Source organism: Trifolium pratense, linkage group LG7 (genome assembly GCF_020283565.1).
Source record: "Trifolium pratense cultivar HEN17-A07 linkage group LG7, ARS_RC_1.1, whole genome shotgun sequence".
NCBI classification, from domain to species: domain Eukaryota; kingdom Viridiplantae; phylum Streptophyta; class Magnoliopsida; order Fabales; family Fabaceae; genus Trifolium; species Trifolium pratense.
In genome coordinates, this window is record NC_060065.1 from 24,088,148 (window position 1) to 24,110,730 (window position 22,583).

Here is a 22,583-nt window from a genome sequence, read left to right on the forward strand (position 1 = left end):
AATTAAAATTAACTAAATTTCAATAAAAGAAATAGTTCTAAATTATGGGGTGTTACACTTGTGACAATTTTGCCAAACATAGAATTGCACACTAGCCGAGAGTAACTTCCAAATCTACGACCAAGATATATTATTGAGAGTTTTCAATATGATGATTAGGTAAAAGCCAATTATACCTACTCTTTGCTATAAATTTTCCATTTGTACTGACACTCCAAACCCAAGTATCTTCCACAGAAATAACAAAACACAGGGCTAAGGCTAACCCTTGGATGAATGTCATAATGTTAGTGGGTACCAAGGTTGACAGAGTCACAACCTTACAAACGTCGCCATCCCATATATCTCTTATCTTTAGACAAAGGGTCATGTTAACATGTGCATAAAAGGCACATGTTAAGGTTCTAAATATAGAAAATTGCATTTATTGTTAGAAAAAAATTTAATGCTTAAGAAGTTAAATGCACATATTTCAATATATTATTTCTACTTTTGCTTTCTTAACATGTGCCTTTGGTGCACATGTTAACATTTTCCTTAGACAAATATATCAGTTAAATATTGTCACGAATGGATGAGTATATTTCAGAAAAATTTATTACTCCAAAAACTTTTCATAATACAACATTAATGGTCAATTTTGTCATTTCCCTAATAAAAAATATGAAGAAATTAGTAGAGAAGAAATGATATGAGGGTGGAAGAAAGAACATGAAATAACAAAATTGTCCATAAATATTTTATTTTTGTCTCAAAAATTGTGTCCAAATAATATTTCTCGTATTTAAATTATTTGGCGAAGGCCCAAAAATCTTTCGATAAAACTTTGTTAATTAGTGGAAAATCTTTCTTATAAGGATTGTATGATGCTTAAGGATTATAGTTGAGTAGTTGTGACCAGATAAATTTGAATGGAGTGTAAGCCTAAAGTCTTATCATAGTAAAGGGTACTTCTCACTACCATTCTTTTACAACCGAAAAAAAGGGCTACTGACCAATGGTAGCTAAAAGGACCACAATATTTAAGAGGTAGTTTGCAATTTAATGCATCCAAAAAATTCCTTGGTCCTAATATTTTGGTGTCACTATAGTTAGTTGTGTGTCACTGTAAAGACATTCTATCCTTTAGAGAAACTCTCTATTGGACAGCTGTGTGATCTATAACCCCATCATTAGTATTCTTCATGTTATGAGTGGAAGAATGATTGTAACACTTTTTTATATTGAAGTTGTGTTGTTACTATCAATTTATTTAAGAGTAATCCACCATTTTTAAGTCCTGAAATTATAAATGTTCGATATTTTGAGACTTCAAATTTACAAAATATCAAGCTACTCTTTTAAATAGTCTAATTTTAGTCAAAAAATTTCCATCCATTAAATATTTCTATTAAGTGACACCAAAATATTTCGTAATTTGTGAAAGTTGATGTCACGCCATGAAACATGTTAAGAATTTAATTTTTTATTTGTAGAATTTTTATTAGTACTAATTCATTTTAGGGTTGTAATGATGGAAGTCCTATTCAATAAATCTAAAATGCGAGTTTTCCTCATAATATATAACAGAAAAAAAAGGATATCGTTGCATGGGGATGCGATTAGCCAAACTGGATAAAACATATCATTGCATGGGGATGCGATTAGACAAGTTGCGGAAAACAAATGCGTCGGCCGCACCCCCCACCCCACCCATTGACCAAACTAAGAGGGTTAGATTGTGCCCCTCAAACTTTAAAACTTAAAATGATGGTTTATTCATTTATTTAATGAGTTGGAATGAATAGGAAATTTCAAAGTTTATTCATTTACTTCCTAGCACCAGTTTGCATCCATGGTAAAGGGAAGACAAACATTACTAGTTACACCTGTATTTTTCAAATTTTGTTAATTGGTCCCTATAATTTTTCAACAAATAATAAACCGTCCTTAATTTGCAATGAATTGCAAATTGATCTTTATTTTTCATATTTTGAAATTGGTGCTCAATTTTTTGAAATTTCATAAAAATATTTGATCGAAATTTAAAAATGAAGAATTTATTACTTTATGTCTATCAAAATAAAATTAAAAATGATCATAATTCAATTGAAGTTTTTGAATTTCCTAAAATTCTATTTTATCTAAAGTTCTAGCAATTCCCTCCAAAAACATGAAAATTTATAACACTGTTAATGATGAATAAATATTATATAACAATGATAAAATAAAAGTTTTGTAAAATAGAGGCACTAAAACAAAATGTATATATATATATAGTTTCCCTAGTGTGTTTTTTTATTTATTTTCATTATATTTGATGGTTAAGGTGTTAACTTCATATTATTTCCTTTTGTCGTCATTGCAAGATAGAATACACTGTTTCAATAGCCGACAACACAATCAAATGTAGTAGGGGACACCCATTTTCAAAAGTGAAAAATTTGCTAAAAGTCCATTCTAAATGAACTTACCTAGTTGGTTTTATTCTCATTTTGTACCAAATATCCAACAAAGTGCATAAAAACAAAACTATACAATAGAACCAATTTTTTGCTTAAGGAATCATTGGAAGGGACATTTTCTCATGTAATCAATATTTGAGGCCACATTTCACTTCCCTTTTTTTATATGACACCAAAAGCATGACTACAAACCATTCATTTTCATCAACTTTTTAACCATAAGCTGCCATTGCTTAATGCAAACAAAATATAATATCAATGCAAACAGAAAAATACATCAACATTATTATTACACAACAAAACATACTTACTTTTCAAGCCATACCTCTTTGCCCTTTGCACTATACAAATTCATAATGAAAATATTCCAAAACAATATAAAAAGTCTCAAATTATCTATGAAACACCAACACATGTACTGTGAACATGACACTGACACATCGACACTACTAATAATTTAATAAAATGATATAATTGAATGTAATCACATGTCAATTAGACACTGACACATGTCAGACACTAAACATGTCTTCAAATCTGAACTGTCGGTGCTACATAGCAAAATATTGCTAAATGTATAGCAATTTTGAAGCATGTGGTGAGTTAGAAGCCATCAATGGTGGTGTGGTATTATAACCATGTTGTTGTCCATGCCTTGTTTTTGCACCAATATTTGTCTCTCCTGGAAACCTTGCTACCTGAGAATTAGTACTGTTTTTGTTTCTGTTACCAATTTTAGGACTTAAACTTTGTTTCTCATATGTTATGAAAGCATCACCAGCAACTCTAACAGCTTTGTGGCTCTTGCATCCCAACAAGGTACCGGGACGCCGCTTAGGTGTCTCTCTAGTGATCTTTGGCTTCAATGGTGTCTTTATTGGACTTCTTATTGTAAACTCAGACATTTGATCTTCACAATCTGACATAACTGCAGCACTTGCAGTCACCACACTCCATTCTATGCTTGCCTCACTCGGCGCATAATTATTCGGACTAACGCAACTTGAAGCAGCATCTGATGTTTGTCTAGTGAGAAAATTGTTGGAGGATTTTCCTTTGAGACTCTCAATCTCAAACAAATCAGAACTTGCATCACTTGCAGCATCATCATCAACAATTTCTTCCATTTTGGAAGGAAATATCAATCTCTTGTTATTGATCAATATTGGCTTTGGTGATCCAAACACTTCCAATGATTTTCTTGGTGTCTTTACTTCATCTAATGATGGAAGATGGTTTCTTGAGTTAGAAGCCAAACTATTCTTTTCACTGTTTAATCCTCCTATCCTTAACTTCTCTTGCTTTTGAAAGTAAACATCTTTATTGATGAAAAGTTCTGAACTAGGCTTTCTTATTTTAACTGAAAGATCATTATCTAGACCAAGATTGAAGACTTTTTTTGGTGTTGTTTTGCCTTGAACATTACAAGTTTTTTTGTTAAAACTGATTTCACTTGCATGGTCATTGATATCAACAGAATTCTTATCAGAACAAGAACATGTTAAACCAAGACTTGATAGAACACTTTTAGCATGCACTTTTTCTTTACTATTCCTTAAAGAATTTCTCACTTCACTCTTTAAAAGTGCACTTTGGCTATTCCATGTTGATACAGAACTAATACTTGGAGTTCCATATTCAACTTGGTATTTTCTAGTTTCTATAGCCATTGATTCATCTCTCTGAGGAAGGTACTTTGTTGAAACTCTTGGAGTATCAACCTCTCTTCTGTTGAAGTATTTTTCGGCTCCGAAAACTCCGATTTCTTCTGTTTTTTCCACTTGGTGAAGAGGAGAGTTTCTGTGGTTAATAAACGGGTTAATTATTTGGCTTGATTCACCATTTTTGCCTATATAATTCCCTTCTTTGATATTCAAATATGGAGAGAAAATAGCATCATGAAGGTTGTTATTTTGAGGGTTGAAAGTTTGTATCTGATGGAGGCTTGTTTTGGAAGTAAACATATTTGATAGAAATTGAGCACACAAAAAAAAAAAAAAAAAAAGAGAAAATGGCCCAATAGAACTTTTGAGGATAGGTTAATTTGAGAAGAAAGGAATAGAAAAAAATATTGAACAATTGTTTAGGTGTTTAAAGAGAAAAAGAAAATTTATGTTATGTGATGTAAAGGCTAAAGGTGGGATGAGAGAGGATAAAGGAAAATGGACAAGAGAGAATTTAAAGTGAAGGGATGAATGGATGTGAAGTGTATATTAAGGAGTAGCACTATATGTAGGCTAGTGGAGTATGCAAGTGTCAAGAAAGTGGGGTCATGTGCTTCTATAGCCTAATTCACATTTGATCATAGTTTTTCTTGTGGATTAATTCATTTATATATAAACTCTTTTTTTTTTTTTTAAGTTGGTATTTGTCTTCCAAATAATATGAATTGGAACATATTTAGTGAGTATTATATATGGATAGAAAAACAAAATTATAAGCAAGTGTTAGTTATTAGGATTTTGTTACAAAATAAGTTACTTTTTTTTGTCTTTTATAAAAATTAATTGGACTTTGTAAAAAAAAAAATTAATTGGACTAATTTGTCTTTAAACTAATATTATTCACTGTCTCTTAAACAATGATATTAACTATTAATTTATTAATTAAGACATTTGATTCAAGTGGTTAATGAACTCCTCCTCGGACAAATCGTTCAGAAAAACCCGAGTTTAATTCCTAATAGAAATAATTTGAAACCAAAGTTTGATTCATGCACTCTGGATTAACACAAAAAAATAATATTAATTTATTGATATTAACAAAATGTAAGGTGCAAATTAATCCCTTTGTTAATTTAAAAGAAAAAAATTAAATAGTAAAATTTGGTGACATTGGAAGAGGGGATGTTAATGCATCTCCGGATAATGAAGGATGTTAATCCATCTCCCAATAATTTGGTGACATTAGTAAAAATCAAGATACTCAGGTTAATTAAAATGGTTTGTTCTTGAGACATAACTAGCAAATGTGGTCAATAATGCACAATCTTAAGAAATTATTAGAGATTTGGTAGAGGGGGATGTTAATGCATCTCCAAATAATGAAGGTATTGAAAATGAGTTTAATGTAGACCTCTCAGTGATGAAAGTACTGACAATATCCCACTTTCTATCAATGATGATGAACCAGTTTTTACTCATTATCAATCAAAACATCAAAGAAAGAAATTAAAAACAAAGTTACCTAAAAGGACAAGCAGTGGATACTAGCTACCAGTTCTAAGAGGGGTGGTTCTAAATATCATTCTCAATGATGATCCTTTTAGAAATAGGTTGGTCTTCCAAACTATCATTTTTCCTTTTTTATTTTATAGTTGAGTTTTAGGTTTTCTTGGTACATTGGCAAAGAAAGATAAAACAGCAAAAACAAAAAAATTGTCTCAAAGGTGAACCACCCTCAATGCATAAGTAATTAGGAGTATGCTCTTCAAAGTTTTGGGACGAGACTGCGTCGAAGCATGAACTGACCTAACGACGTGAACCCTGGGTGAGGTGCAGTGCACTAGCGAGCGACTTCCCCTGGCACAAACAAACACAAATAACAAGTTAATTGTCATCGATTCAAATTTAGCAAAAAAAAAAAAAAAAATTGCACTACAATTTCCTTCCCTATAGAGAGAGTGATCTCCCAATTTATCTTCATCATATCCTAAATATTTGCAATAACAATTGTATAACGGTAAAACGTGTTACAGTTTTTCAAAATGAGGTTGATAACAGTTTGAGAATCCGAATATCACAAAACCTCTGATACACCCAAACAAATCCCATATCCTCACTATATGATATCAAGTTATCCATCTGCATGATTATTACCAAGGACTGAACCAGGAAAACAAGAGGTAAAAATCTAAGTAAGCTTTTGCACTTCCAGCACAATCTTGAACAAGTTGATAGATTTTTTGCCAACACAAACTATGTTTCAGGCCCTCAAATTCCACCAAAGACCCGCAACAAACGTATAAGCACCTGAACCTTTTAAATGATTAGTCAAACAAAGCTGAAAACTCATCTCACTAAAGCGACGTTCTGATATTCAAGGGTCTTCCACATCCGAACAGCTTCAATGCAAAATAGTTTCTTCAATAGAACAAGTATTAGAAAGAGTCAAAATAGAATTGTGGCAAGCACTCCAAATTAAAAAATAAAATAAAAATCCAATGATTAAGATTCCAAATCTAATTCTAAGATTTATGATTTGACGAACTCCGTTTACATTCAACTGTCAACTATATCAAGAAGATGCATAATAAGTTCCGTTTCCAAATAACACAATCGAAGATCCCTTTATTAAACATCAGATGAACATTCAAGATGATTACTTTATTTTTTGACCTAAGTCCCCCCATAATAATTGTAATTTTTCTTCTTTTTTATTTTGAATAAATTTTTGGATTGATGCAAACAATGTGATAATCTTGATGTATTAACATAATAAAAATGTCTTAATTATCATGCGCTACTTTTGCACATTAGTTTTGCCTGAAGAAAAAATCGAAGAATTTTTTTTCTTCTAGTTCGTGGATCAGTTATGACATCAAGTGGTTTTAACCCTCTTCCGATCGCAGTTGCAGGGAATCAAACCATGATCCTTCTTACCAAGTCCAACGTCAATCATCACTAAACCAACTAGAATCGGTAATCAAAGAAGAATTTTAAAAAAGTCAAAACATCAAAGATAAGGGGCTAATATAGTAATATGTACTTGATAGTTGAACTTTTCTTCAATGCAGTAACACCATTGTACTGTTATAATAATATAAATTTAATTTCTATAAGAAATGTAATTTAGTCTCTCAACACAACTGAAAGTAAGGCAAAGCTGAATCACTAAAGAATGTTAGTAAATTGCAAGCATGTAAGGAACTGTTAGATTGGTCATGTTAACTTGTACACTAAGGGAACATGTTAAACTACCTAAAAATAGAAATATAGCATTTAATGATACAAAGAATTAATGTTTAGAGAATTGAATACAACACAAGTTCAATAAATATTTTTCACATTTAACTTCTTAACATGTGCCTTAAGGGCACAAGTTAACATTCTCCTTGTTTTAAAAATAAGTAAATGAAGAATAGCAACCTATAGTTTACAAAATGTTGAAAAGTTATTACCATCAATACAATTGACCAAAATGGATTGGCTACAACTTAAAATGCAGAAATATAACTACTCTCTTTTTTTTTTCTTTTGGTTACAAAGCAAAACATTTAATTTAAATAAATAAAACTATTAGGGGAGATAGTGGCATAGAGAGAAGGGTGCTCCTATTCTTGAATGCAACATTCTGCATTGTTAAATTAAATTCAACACCAAAATTGATTTGTGTAGCATAAACTTGGAGCAAGTTCTTTAGACCCTACTCTCTGCCACAGTTGTGATGATGAATCAAAACCATATGAACTCTTTGACTATTGTTGTATATAGAAAAGGGTAGGGATGTAATTTCAACTTGTTTTTCGGGTGATTATTGTGTTGATGTGGAATTTCCATCAGTAACCCAATATTGTTTGACAGCAATTAGTACTTTCTCAGGAACAAGAGGACCATCTTCGTGATCAACCAATTTCATATTCCATCTAATTCCTCCGATTAATTTCTTTACCTGAATTAATACATCGACTTCGTCGCGGATTATGACAGCACCTTCTGGTCGCAAAATGCGGTCCATCTCAAGAAGAATGTCTTCCGTATTGCATCTGTATTCAATCACATTATAGTTATGCTTGAGGCACAAGAAACAACACAACTTAGAGAATTGGAATGCTAAAAAACACGTGTTTCTGCTAAAATGACATGCTAAGAAACAATTGAACCTAAGATCTTCATGAGGCATTTTCAGACATCCACATGATCATAATCAGACACAATTGAATGCATAATCAGATATCCACATAACCATAATCTTCATGAGGCCTTTTTAAGATCACAATTATTTTATCTTTTTATCGTTTTATAATGATGCTAGCACGAGTACAAAACTATATGTTAATGATAACAAGAGGCAAAAAGGGAGAAAATATGTGCACACATATTTACTTATCATGGTGGGTAGTGTATAGATTTTAATATAAGATATGAGGGGGGAAATATAACTTAACAAGACGAATAGCTGAATATCGATATGAGCAAAGGAACACTTACTTATCCTTGTACAGACTAAAGAGGCCATTAGCATGAATGAGATCATATGTCCTTGGATATGTGGAAAAGGCTTCACACCTGGATTGAAAAGCAACAAATGAATCAGGAAAAAAATTGTAGGCTTAATTACATATTTAGTCCCTTGAGTTTATTTTAGGTTTCAATTTGATCCCTTACGTTTAAAAAGTTTCAAATTAGTCCTTTTAGTCAAATTTCAATTTAAATCGTTCACATGGCAAACATATTTGCATACGTGGACAACTTAGAAAGGTGTAACGTGAAATTTTAGAAACGGAAAGGTAGAACTTATGTTGAAATCAATAATATAAGGGACCAATTTGAAACTTTTTAAACGTGAGGGACCAAATATGCAATTAAGCCTAAAATTGTAATACAGCAGATAAAAAAGCACATTTTATAGCATTAGCACACTACTTAAGATCAAGATCTGACACGAATAAAATAGGATGGAATAGTTAAGAAACTATACCAATCATGATAGATGCCAATCAGTCCTCGCTCATATATTGCACCGAGAGTACTCTTCTCGGCTATAGTTGGTACAACATTCATGACCCATGACTTCGACGAATGAATAGCTGCAGCAAAACTACCCAAACCAGCATTCATATCCATAATGTTGCGATATCTACCGGAATCCAAGAGTGAATTAATTTTCTTGTAAGCACTAACATGCTTTTTCCACTCTCTGTTATCATTCTGGTATGTCTCAGAAGAAACTCCAGGAATAGAGCCACTAGAAACTCTAGGAGGGATGGCATATAGCCTGTTTGGAAATGGTTTAAGATCACCACCAGAAACTTTAGGTGTCGGAGTAACGCAAGCCTCCATTTTCTTATACCTATTGCCACAGAACAAAGCAATTCCAAGTCAGTAAACTTCTAATTTCTGTACGAAGTTAAACATGATTAAACATTGCTGATATTTATAGGATTTCAAAATCGATAGAGGCAATATCAATACAATACGATACAACAAGAGTGTCAATATCTAATATCAAAACTAGATAATATCAGATTCTTATAACAAGAGTGTCAATATCTGATGCAGTGTGCCAAACATGACTTTTTTTAACAGAAAAACTGAAGAGTACTACCTAAACCTTTCCATATATGAGGTATGCTTTGTCTCCATCTTATTTTTTATTTGTATCCAGCATGTCTTTTTTATATATATTAGACTTATTTCAATCGCTGTGCGGTTTACTCTATTTGTCTGCAACGCTATCTGCTATTTCACATAGCAGATTTTTAGTGTTCCTCTTATTTTCGGTAATCCACTATTGGTAGCACTAATCTCATGGCAAGCAGAGACAAATAAAAGGAACATTAATAATTAAATATTATTTCTATAACAACAAAAGCGGGAGAAGAGGGATATGCATACCAGACATCATCAGGATCTGATGCTTCACAAAATTGTACACTGGAGTCATCTTGTCTGCTACGACAAGATTCAGAGTCGGTAGTCTTTTGCCAAATGGCAATTTCAGCTTTCTCAGACTTCTTCTCCCAGCAAAGTTTCTTAGCAACCTCTTCAATATTTCTTTGTTCTTCCTCGAGTTCCTCCTTTGGTCTCTGCCATGGTTTGTAGTTGACCTTCCAATTGATTGGAGGACCAGAAAGCACCCAATAACCACCAGGCCTTAGAACTCTATCAACTTCCATCATATATATTCCAGCTGCAAAATGAACAGCCAAAATTATAAGCTCAAATAATGCTTCCTTACTTGCAGCTGATAATTTGTAGATAACAAGACAGTGTTAGTTTAACTCTGATGTTCTCACCATTTGCTCCCCATGGAATCAAACAGCGAGAGCAATGAGCCATGTCGAAGGCTCTAGATGGATATGGCAACTTTATTGTTCCAAGAACACCAATAACAGCAGGTACACCCCTTTCAAGAGCAAATTGCACTTGTGCTTCGTGAGAGTCCCTTGGTGCAAACGACATGGCAACAACATTTCTGCTCCATAGATATGCACCCCAACTTGCAACCTGACATATGAATACATACATTGCTTAATACAAACAATGAAGCTAATAATGAAATTAACAAGTACAAGACAAATTTGGATTCACTTATTTGAGCTTATCTATAGGCATAAGCATCTGTTAGACTGTTTGAGAGAGCTTATGAAAAGAAATTATGACATTTCAATGAGTTGTTTTTGGCTTGTTTTCATAAGCTCTCCAGGATAGCTTATAAAAACAACTTATAGCTTATATCGAAACAATTTTACATTATTTTATTTTTGTTATAGAAATAGTGTATACATAATAACTTTTATGATAAATGCTTAATTAATTGGTTTATCCAAACATGTCTAAAGAGGTTTAATAAAAATCATCAGGAATTTGAGATAAATAAACATAAACATACCCCACAACCGGTGTCGAGCGCTGTCCTCACTGTCCCATCATCTATAGGAACCACAGATGCAAGTTGATCAATATATTTATCAGCACCTTGAGGAAATTGAGTTCCGCCACCAGGGAATCTAAACACATTTCCCTCGTATTGGATCCAATTCTGAATGGCCTTCTCAACTGTGAGACTCTTGTAAGGTGCATTAGCATACGGAACATAATCCCTACTCTTAGGCCATGGAAAAGGTGTTACATACCCTTTTGGTGCAGGGATCATACAGTGTAACTTCTCTTCCTCTGGAGGGCAATGTCTCTCTCTATAGTTCATGTTTTCTCTCGGAAAAGTCATAGCACGCCGTTGATCTTGACACGGAGTGTAATCAGTATAACGAGCATCACACGGTTTAAACACCTTAGCCTTTGAATCGGATTCATCGATTTGACTAACTTCTCCAGCATGATGTGAATCAAAACTTAAATTTGGAACTACATCACATTCGGCATTATTCTTAGTAATCTCTAATGCTATGCTATCTCCTTTTCCAAATCCACTTCTTTGCCATGCTCCCAATATATAGAAGAAACAGCACAAACCAACTACTATAAAGATCTGCACAGAGCTTCTAGTCCTATTATCAGCAGCACTTGGTTTTGCCATCTAGAACCTAAAAAAAGATCAGATTCTTATTTAGAAACACATAAGTTATAAAAACCAAAAAATCCCATGTTTATGATCCACAACATCCACTCAAGATCCAGCACAAAAATCTCAAGTCAAAGCATATATATAATTTCTTCAAATCTTTAAATCTTCAAAAACAATAAAGCTAAGTACTAAGCTTATAATACACATAATCAACTTATGCAATAATCCACCAATCATTAGTTGGTCCAGTGGTGATTGACATTGAACTTGGTAAGGAAGACCACGGTTCGATCCCCCGCAACTGCGATCAGGAGGGGCTGGAACCACTGATGCCAGAACTGACCCCGAACCAGATTAGGCGGTCCAATGGGCCAGATACTGGTGGTGAAAACCCCAAAAAAAAAAAAAAAAAAAAAAACTTATCCAATAATCCAACTATGGATCAACAAATCACTTTCCATATTTGACATAAATCATGTTCTTTCACTTTCAATTACAGCAATCAAACAAATTATTAATGAGTATATATAATACATACTATTAAAAGAAAAGTGTAAAGCTAGCTTCAGATCTATACATAACAGTGTGAAGCTTAAACTTCATATAAATACAACTCATTTCTTTTAATGATCCAACAACAAAAGCACAAGCAATTATATATGCTATACACAAAAATACAAAAGAAACAAACAAAACATCTAAACTAAATTAAACCCAATAATATAAGCTCATGGAACAAGCAACTTAAATGAACTAAATTAAGAGTAATAAATGAAGTAATACCCTTTATAGCTAATTAAAACAAAAGCAACTTGAGAAACAAATTAACCATAAAAACTGAACCTTGGATCACAAAAATAATAATAAGCAAATTAAGAAAGACATAGAAAAAAGAGGAAATGATGGATCGAAAGATGAGATCTATTAAGAATGATCTGAAAATGGGGTTAAGAAACTGTTGAGAGAGATCTGAGATTGGAAGAGTGAAAGAAAGAGAGAGAAAAAGAAAAGACAACCTTAATTATTGTTTTTGTTAAGAATGAAACAATGATGATGTTTGTTTGTCTGTTCATGTAGCAATGAATATGGAAATATAGATAGCAATGAAAATGAGTTTGTTAGAATGAGTAAATGGTATTTATAAGAATAAGAAAGGAAAAAAGAGAAAGTGTTGTTAAAAAGAAAAAGCTATGAAATGAATGAATCTGTGTGTGTTGTTGTTGTTGTGGTGGTGGTGGTGGTGGCGGTGCTGGAAAATTAATCTCTGAGACTGTTATAATTTTATTTTTAATTTTAATTTTAATTTTTACAGTGTGAGTGAGTTGATTGGTAGATGAATTGAATTTAGGATTGGACAAAAAATGTAGATCGTGTACACACGTTGTTGCTTCTTTCTTTCTTCTGTGACTGAGATTCGGGAATTTTTTAATTTAAGATATCCTATGTATGCTATGTAGTATGGGTGTGTTTAGGACTTCATTTTTTAATATATTATATACTCTCGTCCTAATTGAAGATTTAATGTATTTAGTCTTTAGTCTATATATATTATAATTTAGATACATCATATTTTGAATGTTTCTAATAAATGAATTTTTTCTTATAATTGAACTAGAGGGAATATTAGGAATATAATTATTATTACTAACAGATTTAGTGATATTGTTAGATGTGATAATTCAAATTTGTCATAAAGTATTAAAGTTTGTTTAAAGATTATTTCAATTAGAATTTAAATTTTTTTATCAAATAGTTTAGTTGTTAGAAATTTCACGCATAAAATTGTATAAGTGGGATGACAGATGTTAGAACCTCACTTTTCTAGGTTCATTGCATAATCAATGTATTTGGTCAATATAGACCAAACACATTAATTATGTAATAAATCTAGAAAAATAATTTTTGCTTATATAATGTTACGAGTATTTCCGTATAGAATAGATTTATTAGGTATGAAAAATGTTACCTAAACGATATTTTTATTGTCAATTACTGAATTTTTGACAGATTGAATAGAATTTGATGTTTTTATTGTTTTTCCTATCGACATGATTAGTCATCCTTAATGATTTTTTTTTTTGTCAATTAATAATGATATATTTCTATTGCAGAATGATATTGTACCCCAAAAGAAAAACATTGCTTAATGATATATTTTTATGTACCAACTATATAGTTATTAAAGTGTGTTAATATGTTAATTCAGGTAGTTAATTGCTAGCTTTCTTTTCTCTTAAACTGTTAATATGTTGCTATCGAAAATAAAGTCTGTTAATATGTTAATTCAGAAAGTTAATACTAGTTAATATGTTTTTCTTTTGTTAATAAAGTTTGTTATATGTTAGTAGCATTTTCCTTTTTTTTTACGGGACATTTTCCATATTTTTTAGGCAAAATTACACTATAGGTTCTTTATCTTAGTTTTTTGTAACACTTTGGTCCTTTTTTTTGTAATAATTTGGTCATTTATCTTTTTTTTTTAACACTTTGGTCCTTATCTTATTTATTTATAAAAAATAAAGGACCAAAGTGTTACAAATAAAAAAAGATAAACGACCAAACTGCTACAAAAAAGGGACTAAAATATTACAAATAAAAAAGTAAAGGACTAAAGTGTTATAAATAAAAAATAAAGGACTAAAGTGTTACAAAAAAAAGATAAAGGACCAAAATGTTACAAAAAAATAAGATAAAGGACCTGTAGTGTAATTTTGCCTATTTTTTATTATTAAAAGATGAGGTCACACAAAAATAGATGAGGTTAATTAAAAATCATTTCATCTCGGTGGAAGAAACCAGGAGCGGAGTGGATAAAATGTAGTGTTGATGTTGCATTTATAGTTGGTTCCGGTGTGACTTGTCTTTGTTTTCGCGATACCAACGGACAATTTGTGGATGACCTTGATTCAATGGCAGCAACCTGTTTACTCTGTAGGGAAGACGAAGCATGAACACTATTACATGTTATTAAATAGGCTATTCATCGTAGTTTTGAGCGAGTTCAATTTGAAAGCGACTCAAAGTTGTTGGTTGACAGTATCCATTTGAGAAAATGAGGCAATTCGAAGTTTAGTTTAATTGTTAACGATATTATTCTTCTCATGTCATCTTCTTATGTAAGATGAGGTTAAGTTTGTTAGGAAACAGTCGAATTTGATTGTTCATACTCTTGCTATGGTGGTCAATGTTTGAGCTACTTTTCATAGATTTGAAATTATTCTCTTATATATTAAATATTATTAATTAATGATATGAATTAAGTTTGTTTAGTTTAAAAAAAGTTTTTAATTCCTACTAATATAGAAAATTTTAATTTTAGTTCCTAAATATAATAACACGATATTTTGTTCTTCCAAAAAAATATTGTTTTGTATTTGGTCCATAACGGATATGAACACAAAAAAAAATTAATTTTTGTATTTTATGAACATACAAAAATCTAATATAATAGACAGACACATCTTAACAATAAAAAAGTCATAATATTGACATAGATTGGTTATTAGACACCAAAACTAAAATAAAAAATTTTAGAGACGAAAAATCCAATTTTTATTTTAGGAACTAAAATCAAAGTTCGCTATAATTTTAAGGATGAAAAATTTATTTAACTTTAATAATAATACATAAACTCTTTCTCAAGCAAGCAGTCACCCCCTTCTTTCATAAACCCTAATTTTTTCTTATTCTTCATCCATCAAAGAGAGGTGGTTTTATGATCAATTTTTAATTCAAAACCACTCCTCTAAATTGTTTTTTATTTCCTTTTCATTCAAATAAGTGACTTCACATATATTTAGTTTTTTCTTTGTGATTTTGTCGTCTTAGTGCGATGTTGTGCTGGTCGTCATCTTGTTGCGGCGTTATTTTGTTTTTTCATCTTGGTGCGGCGTTTGTTTGGTTTATATTGACATATTAGTTACCATTCAGTGCATATTCAATCAATGACTTTGATGTCATCAACTTTACAGACTCGGAGACGTGGGTATTCCGAGCATTTCAATTACGTCATATTTGTAGGCTTTGTCACATATGTAGGCATTTTGCCGTTATATGTTATTAACGTGAATGTTGTGAGTTTTTTCGCTGATTCATCATTTTCAATTATTAGTAATTTTGAAGTTGTATTATTCAATGCATTCTTCAATTTGAATGAATAAATATCATTTTTAGTAAAGAAAAATAATACATAAACTTTTTTTTTTGAACAAGCCAAAATCATATATATATATATATATATATATATATATATATATATATATATATATATATATATATATATATATATATATATATATATATATATAAACTGAGAAACAGCCTCCTCAACACAAGGTGTGCTAAAATAGACTGCCAAAGTAACACGATGTTGAACACGATGCTCCAACACTGTATGTTTGATCCGATGATCCAACACTGTGTTCAACACTGAACTAGATGAACAATAAGGAAATATAAAATGCACGAAACAGAATAACACAGTTATTTGTTAACCCAGTTCAGCATAACAGCCTACTCTGGGGGATACCAATCCAGGAGTGAATCCACTATGATAGTATTAGTTCAAAGCCCTCAATAAACGCCCCGTTTATGACTTCTCACCTAATCACCACCCGTGCTATATTCTACCTAAGTCACACCTAGGTATGAGAACCTCCGCTCAACTCCTCGTAATCACAGCCTCTGTGATCGTACACTTTTAGTTTCAACAGGTGAAGGCACACTTCATAAAACACACACCATTTCCGTACTTATAAGCTTTGGAATGGTATACACACACTATCTCCTTGCTTAGAAGCTCCAGAGATATTACAACACAAAGACACACAATTCCTAATCTAGTGTGAAAATCAACACAGGACTAAGAACACAATTGACACAATACTAAAACCTAAACTCACGCTTTGTAAGACTCAAATCTGGTTTTTGTTAACTTGAACAATGGTGTCAGCATCTTTTAAATAGCCTACCCTGGCATGGGCTAGGTCTTCAATTAGGCTTCAATAACTTAGCATGATCAAAGGTTCCTTCAAGGAATAATCTTCAATTAAATGTTTTGTTTCCTTAATTGGAAGATCTGATTAGCAAACAAAACTAGGTCACGAGATCCATTATTAATTATACGTGACGGCGCTCCTTGGTGCACAATACTTCAGGTCAAAACAACCTTGTAGAAGAAAAATATATTTTCCACAAATATATTTTCACCAAATATTTATTCCTTCCATAAATATATTTATTGTCCATAAATATATTTATTGTCCATAAATATATTTTCAGTAGCAATCTCCTTGAATATATTTTCAATAATAATCTCCTTGAACCATAAAGATTTATTTGAAATAAATCTTTTATATTTTCTACAACAATCTTCACAAAATATATTTTAGAATCAAATCTTTTATCTCTTAATATTGAGGAACAAATAACACATAAATCGCTTACTGAAGATTCTGGAAACACCTGTGTGTTGGCACACAAATTAAAAAAAGCGTGGATTAATTCTTCAATCAAATCTTTCAAAGATCTTACGCAAAAATATATCATTCGCGAAAACAGAGCGCACTGGATGTGGTATCCAATGTTGAAGCATGAATGTTGTATCCAATGTTAAAGCATTCTATCCAACATCTTGCTTGAATATTTGTTTTAGCAAAATGAGGCCAACATAAAACACCAACAAAAAAGATCGGCGTGCTCGAGATCCACCAGTTGAATAAGTAAACCGAACAAAGTGATCTCGGATAGTAGTGGAGCCCGTCGATGAAATGTCAATCCAAGTGCGAACTAAAGTCCAAAGAGAACCAAAGAAGCTGTAAGATATGAATAAATGATAAGCCGACTCTGCCACCCCACATCCAGATACGCAAAAAAGTGCTGCAGAAGATAAGACGCCTCGAGTGACCAGGTTGGACTTTGTGGGCAACCTGTCACGCAGTAAATGCCAAACAAAGATGGAGACCTTCAAAGGAACCTGAGGGTGCCAAATGAGATGCTCCACATCTTCCAAAGTAACTGAATCAAGAGTAGTCAAAAGCCGATAAGCTCCCCGGACAGTGTAGCCTGTATCGGGGTCTGACTGCCACTGCCACCTATTTGAAGACTGTGCCTGTAAGGAAATGTTAGAAAGTAAAGACTGACACTCCCCCAACATCTCCCCCTCCCACGCCCTTAACTGCCTTCGCCACACCCAAGCCTCCCTATCTGTCCCCCACCCTAGAGAGAACATCTCTACCACTGTACGTAATTTGGTCTCTGCCAAGACATACAGACAGCCAAACCGCTCACACATAGGAATCTCATCCACCCATGAATCCGTCCAGAAAAGAGTATCAGACCCATCCCCCACCCTTTTGAAGACATGCTCCTCGAACCATCTGCTCCCTTGCTCACCAACACCCTCCCTAAAACTCGATATCACTCGCCATCACGATGACCCTTGTCGCCCTCCATCTCGCAATCTCCCTCCCTCCATCTCTTAACGAGCTACCAACACTCTAAACCACATCCATTCTCTATCCACTAGCATCCTCCAACACCATTTACCTAAAAGTGTCAAGTTAAACCCCTTCAACTGTCTGACCCCCAAACCTCCATACTCCTTACGTACACAAATAGTTTTCCAGTTAACCCAAGCGGTTTTCCTAAAATCCTCACCCCGCCCCCAAAAAAATTAATTAAAAGAGATTCAATAGAGGAAATGATACCCGATGGAGCTTTGAAGAAGGATAAAGCATAGACATGTAGAGATGTTAAGACAAACTTAAGCAGAATCAGACGACCAGCAAAAGAAAGAAAATGACTCTTCCACCCAGATAATATATTCTTTAAACGAGGCAACACCGTTTTCCAAAAACTCAGACGCCTCGAATCACCCCAATAGGAAGACCCAGATAAAGGAAAAAAATCTTTCCCACTTTGTAACACAGAGCAGACGCAGCATCGCCTAACCAGGAATCAGGAACGTTCACCCCAACCATCATACTTTTGTTAAAATTAACCTTCAGGCCAAACATAGTCTCAAACAACACCAAAACAACCCGCAAAGCCCGAACATTAGCCCAACTCTTCACCCCAACTGAAGAGTATCATCAGCAAACTGAAGGTGCGACACCAAAATAGGATCGTCTCCGCGAGCATAACTCACTTATTATATGTGTAGCTAAATGTTAGTTCAACATCTTGCATGAGTTAGAATAGGAAGAATTGATCAACCAAAAAAAAAAAAGAATAGGAAGAGTTGATTAGGACGTTAGAGGTAGATAAGGATTAAACGATGATATGTGATTGACAGTTTAAATTAAAAACAGTGTAAAATTGTGTGCAATAGGAACAACAATCAATCTTGGTCGGTTAGATACTTTTAAATTATAAAACTTTTTTCATTTTTTCTTTTTCCTTAGTATAAGACCATTTTTTAAATTTCAAATGATTAATAATTTCTTTACAAAAATGCCTCAATTTAATTTAAAGTAAAATATATTTTTGGTCCTTATAAAATGACGACCTTCTATGTGTAGTCATTGTATAATTTTTATTATATTTTTAATGTTCTTATATATTATCTTAATTATAAAGTAACTTTAAACATTAAAAAAAGTCAGCCCCAAACGTAACCAAATTTATGAATTTTGGAGTTTGACACAACCTTGGCATGAAAACTGTTGGGATTGATTGCAATGTAAGTCTCACATTGCTAATGAAGAACAAGAAGGAGATTAAAAAATAGCTATTGAAAGTCCCACATCGCTTAGAATTGTGAAGCAAGGAGGAAATCAAAGCTATATAATGGATCTAAGTTCTTTGTTTATAATTGCACCAAGCAGGAACACTTGTAAACACTTTAAGTCTATATTTGTGTCTTTTTGATTTTCTCTTATGCTCTTGTTTAGAAGTATTTGAGATGTAGTTCAAATATTTACTTTGGAGAGTGTGGGTGTATTGGGGCATGGGGTGATTGAGAGTGAAGTCTATGTGTTGTAACAATTTTCACATAGTGTTTATTCTCTGGTTGTCGGTTTTGACAACGGCCGTGGTTTTTTTTTTCCGATTTGGAGTTTCCACGTTATATTCTTGTGTTGTTGATCGCGTTCATTTATTTTCTCTATGCCGTTTTTTCCCAACAACTGATATCAGAGCTCTTGGTTTGATTCAGGAGGAGGGAGTTCCGCTGTGAAGTTTAGGCTAGAGAAAATTGATGTTTGGCTTATAGAAAATCAAGTCAAGGATGTGTTGATGCAATCAGGGTTACACAAGGTCAGCTAGGAGAGGCGGTGATAATAATACTCGACATCAGTCTGGAGAGGCGGTGCTAAGAATACTTGTAACGACCCAAATTTAATTATTAGTAATTAATTGATTATTTGCATTTATTTTATTTGTGGTTTTTAATCTAATTAATTAATTATGTGTTAATTGTTGGTTTACGTGTTTTTAATAGAAATAACTCATTAAGAATAGAATGAGGGAAGTGGTGTTAGAATATGTTTTAGACCCATTTAGTAGAGGGGTATTTTAGTAAAAGAATAAGGGGGTAAACCTAACTATATAAGGACCAAGTTAGAGAGAGGTTGTCATAAATTATGATTTTGATGGAGGTAGAAAGAGAAGCTCTCAAGAAAGAATAGATAAAGAGAAAAGAAGAGAAAGAACAAAGAGTGAAGAGGAAAGCTAAGTAGAGGAGAAGATTGAAGAATAAGAGCTAGGAGATGAAGGACTAGAGAATCCAACATCAATAAAGTATGAGAGTAGTAATTTATTCATTTTGAGATGGTTCATAAAGAGGGGAGAAGAACCTTTCTTCTCCATACCTAAACTCTTTCATCTCTATGAGTTGTGGTTAATTTGGGAATTGGGAATGTGTTTATATTCCTTGTTGATGCATATATGATGTCATTGCTTTTGATTGATTGCTCAAGCTTTGCAAAAATGGTGGGTTTTGAGATTTATGATAAAATCTAATAACTTGAAGATAAATGATTAATCTTGATGATTTGGTGTTTTTTAACTTATGTTTAAGTTGTTTTATATGAGTTATATGTTGGGTATTAAGTGTATGTGCTTTTCCTAAGTTCAAATAAGTGATTTTGGTGAAAATAAGCACTTTTGGGTCAAACCCATGTTCAAAACGCGTTTTTCTGAAAATATGCAACATAGTGTTTGCGTCGAATAGGTCGACGCTATGGCGTCGCTAATTCTTGTGCGTAATAATTATGCAGTATGAACAGGTCCTTGCGTCGAAACTTATCGACGCTATGACCGACGCAACTGTTGGTTTGACAGTTTGACTGTTGACCCCTTGACTATTGACTGAGTGTTGACTTTCTGATGGTTCATGCACCTGAAACCTATTTTTCACAGTTTTTTGTGTAGATTCCGAATCTGAAGTTAGTTTTCTGGAATAATGCTTGCTTGTTAAGAATATATTATGTTAGAAGCATGATTTGGAAAGAAAATGAGTTTTGTGAATTCAAATGATTGAATAATTAGGAATATATGCTAGTATTCTATTCAATGATAATTGGATTGTTGATTGATGGAATAAATGCATTATGTTTGACAATGATGTTTGTGATTGAATCATAATATGAATTGTTAATTGATCATGGAGTTGATAATTAATTGGAATGGTAATTATGATTGATAGTGTACATACATATTGGTATATGTGTAGGTGTAAATATCATATAATTGCTATGTGAACATTTCATGCACTCATGTTGTATGATTGGCCTTTGGTAAGGTTGGAAATCCAATGTAATTGGTCAAATGCATAACCGCTTTGGTAAGCAAATGAGAGATGCAAAGGGATATAAGTTTATCCAAAAAAAAGGAATGGTACCACATGCATTAGATATGCATTAGGAGACATACATTTCTAATTGACATTAGTGTGCATTTAGGAATTATGTGTCCTTTGTACTTGATGCTTGATAATTGTCATTGATTTAACATAAGTGTTTCTTTGATAATTATGTCAGTATTTGTTATCTAATTCGCTATGCTATATTGTTAATGAGTATGCTTATTAGATAGAATTGTGTATGAACATATATGCTTATGCCTTACTTTTATTTACTCAAGTGTGGATAGTAATTGAGTTACTTGCACTTAGTCGGATATTTTGCTAACTCTCTGTTTTGTGTATGTGCTGGACCTTTGGGGGTCCAGGTTCTCAGGTCGTGTGTTCGAGTATTGATGAAGCTCCGCTCTGATTGTGACACGGGAAAAAGGGATTTTATATATGTAGAGTCCTCTGGTCTTAATTATTTTGTATAATTAATAATACTTTATTTAATTCAAAGATTTGTTTAAACTCGTATTCTACCAATTAATGTTATTAGTAAGGTTTTGAAGTAATTTGTAATATCTCGAACCAATATTTTATCAATCTTTTTGATTTAAGTCTTTGACTTTATTTGATCTGCTGCGTAATTTTTGAAAATAAGATTCTAAAGGTAGAATAAGGCTAATATTGGGTTTGGGTGTTACAATACTCGGGTTACGTCTGAAACAACAACTTATTATGAGGATGCGAAGGTGCTACTGGAAGTTGAGAATCGGTGGAGTGTTGAGTCATATGGACTTTGGAAGCTCCTATCACATGTGTTTGAAGAAGAAATACTTTTGAATCCCTATAGCTAGTTGAAGGTGGAGTTGTTCATCTTGATGACGGAAAGCTTGTAAGGTTCAAGGTATGAGTGAGTTTCTTTTAACACAATGCGAGGTATTTTCTTGAACTTTGATGCATAGATAGTAGGTAGATACTTGTTAGATAGTTATACTATTATTGGTTATGCATCTATTACTAGTGGTGATTCTCATGTTTTGGTTAAGTTGTGGATCTTCAGGTGGGTACTTGTTAGTGACATGAGTTTAGTTGGACTAGTGAAACAAGGTTTACTAGGTGATGTAACTAAACTGGAATTGTTGGAGCCTAACAATGGCGTGAAG

The 22,583-nt window shown here is 32.7% G+C and overlaps 2 protein-coding genes across 4 annotated transcripts; both read right to left on the reverse strand.

Moving 5' to 3' along the window:
* Positions 1-2,512: 2,512 nt before the first annotated feature.
* Positions 2,513-4,641, reverse strand: LOC123897605 (protein PHYTOCHROME KINASE SUBSTRATE 1-like). Its single transcript, XM_045948313.1, has one exon. The coding sequence runs from the start codon at positions 4,406-4,408 to the stop codon at positions 3,014-3,016; it is 1,395 nt and encodes a 464-aa protein (XP_045804269.1). The 5' UTR covers positions 4,409-4,641; the 3' UTR covers positions 2,513-3,013.
* A 2,831-nt stretch (positions 4,642-7,472) lies between these two features.
* LOC123897606 (probable methyltransferase PMT2) lies at positions 7,473-13,091 on the reverse strand. Of its 3 annotated transcripts, none has more exons than XM_045948314.1 (7): positions 12,647-13,091; positions 10,998-11,649; positions 10,402-10,612; positions 10,001-10,295; positions 9,084-9,455; positions 8,594-8,671; positions 7,473-8,148 (listed from the first exon to the last, which is right to left on the reverse strand). In XM_045948314.1, the coding sequence occupies exons 2-7, from the start codon at positions 11,640-11,642 to the stop codon at positions 7,917-7,919; spliced, it is 1,833 nt and encodes a 610-aa protein (XP_045804270.1). In that variant the 5' UTR covers positions 11,643-11,649; positions 12,647-13,091; the 3' UTR covers positions 7,473-7,916. The 3 variants fall into 3 exon arrangements, with proteins under 3 accessions (XP_045804270.1, XP_045804271.1, XP_045804272.1); XM_045948315.1 differs by having other exon boundaries at positions 12,414-13,091; XM_045948316.1 differs by having other exon boundaries at positions 12,474-12,656.
* Between the last annotated feature and the right edge of the window lie 9,492 nt (positions 13,092-22,583).

What these genes read in the sequence shown, in the direction of transcription:
- LOC123897605 (XM_045948313.1), bottom strand. Translation starts at nt 4,408, where the DNA reads ATGTTTACTTCCAAAACAAGCCTCCATCAGATACAAACTTTCAACCCT.
- LOC123897606 (XM_045948314.1), bottom strand. Translation starts at nt 11,642, where the DNA reads ATGGCAAAACCAAGTGCTGCTGATAATAGGACTAGAAGCTCTGTGCAG. An exon ending in CGCTCGACACCGGTTGTGGG is followed by an intron (nt 10,613 to 10,997) that starts GTATGTTTATGT and finishes TTCATATGTCAG; the next exon opens with GTTGCAAGTTGGGGTGCATA. An exon ending in ATTGGCATCTATCATGATTG is followed by an intron (nt 8,672 to 9,083) that starts GTATAGTTTCTT and finishes TTTTCAATCCAG; the next exon opens with GTGTGAAGCCTTTTCCACAT.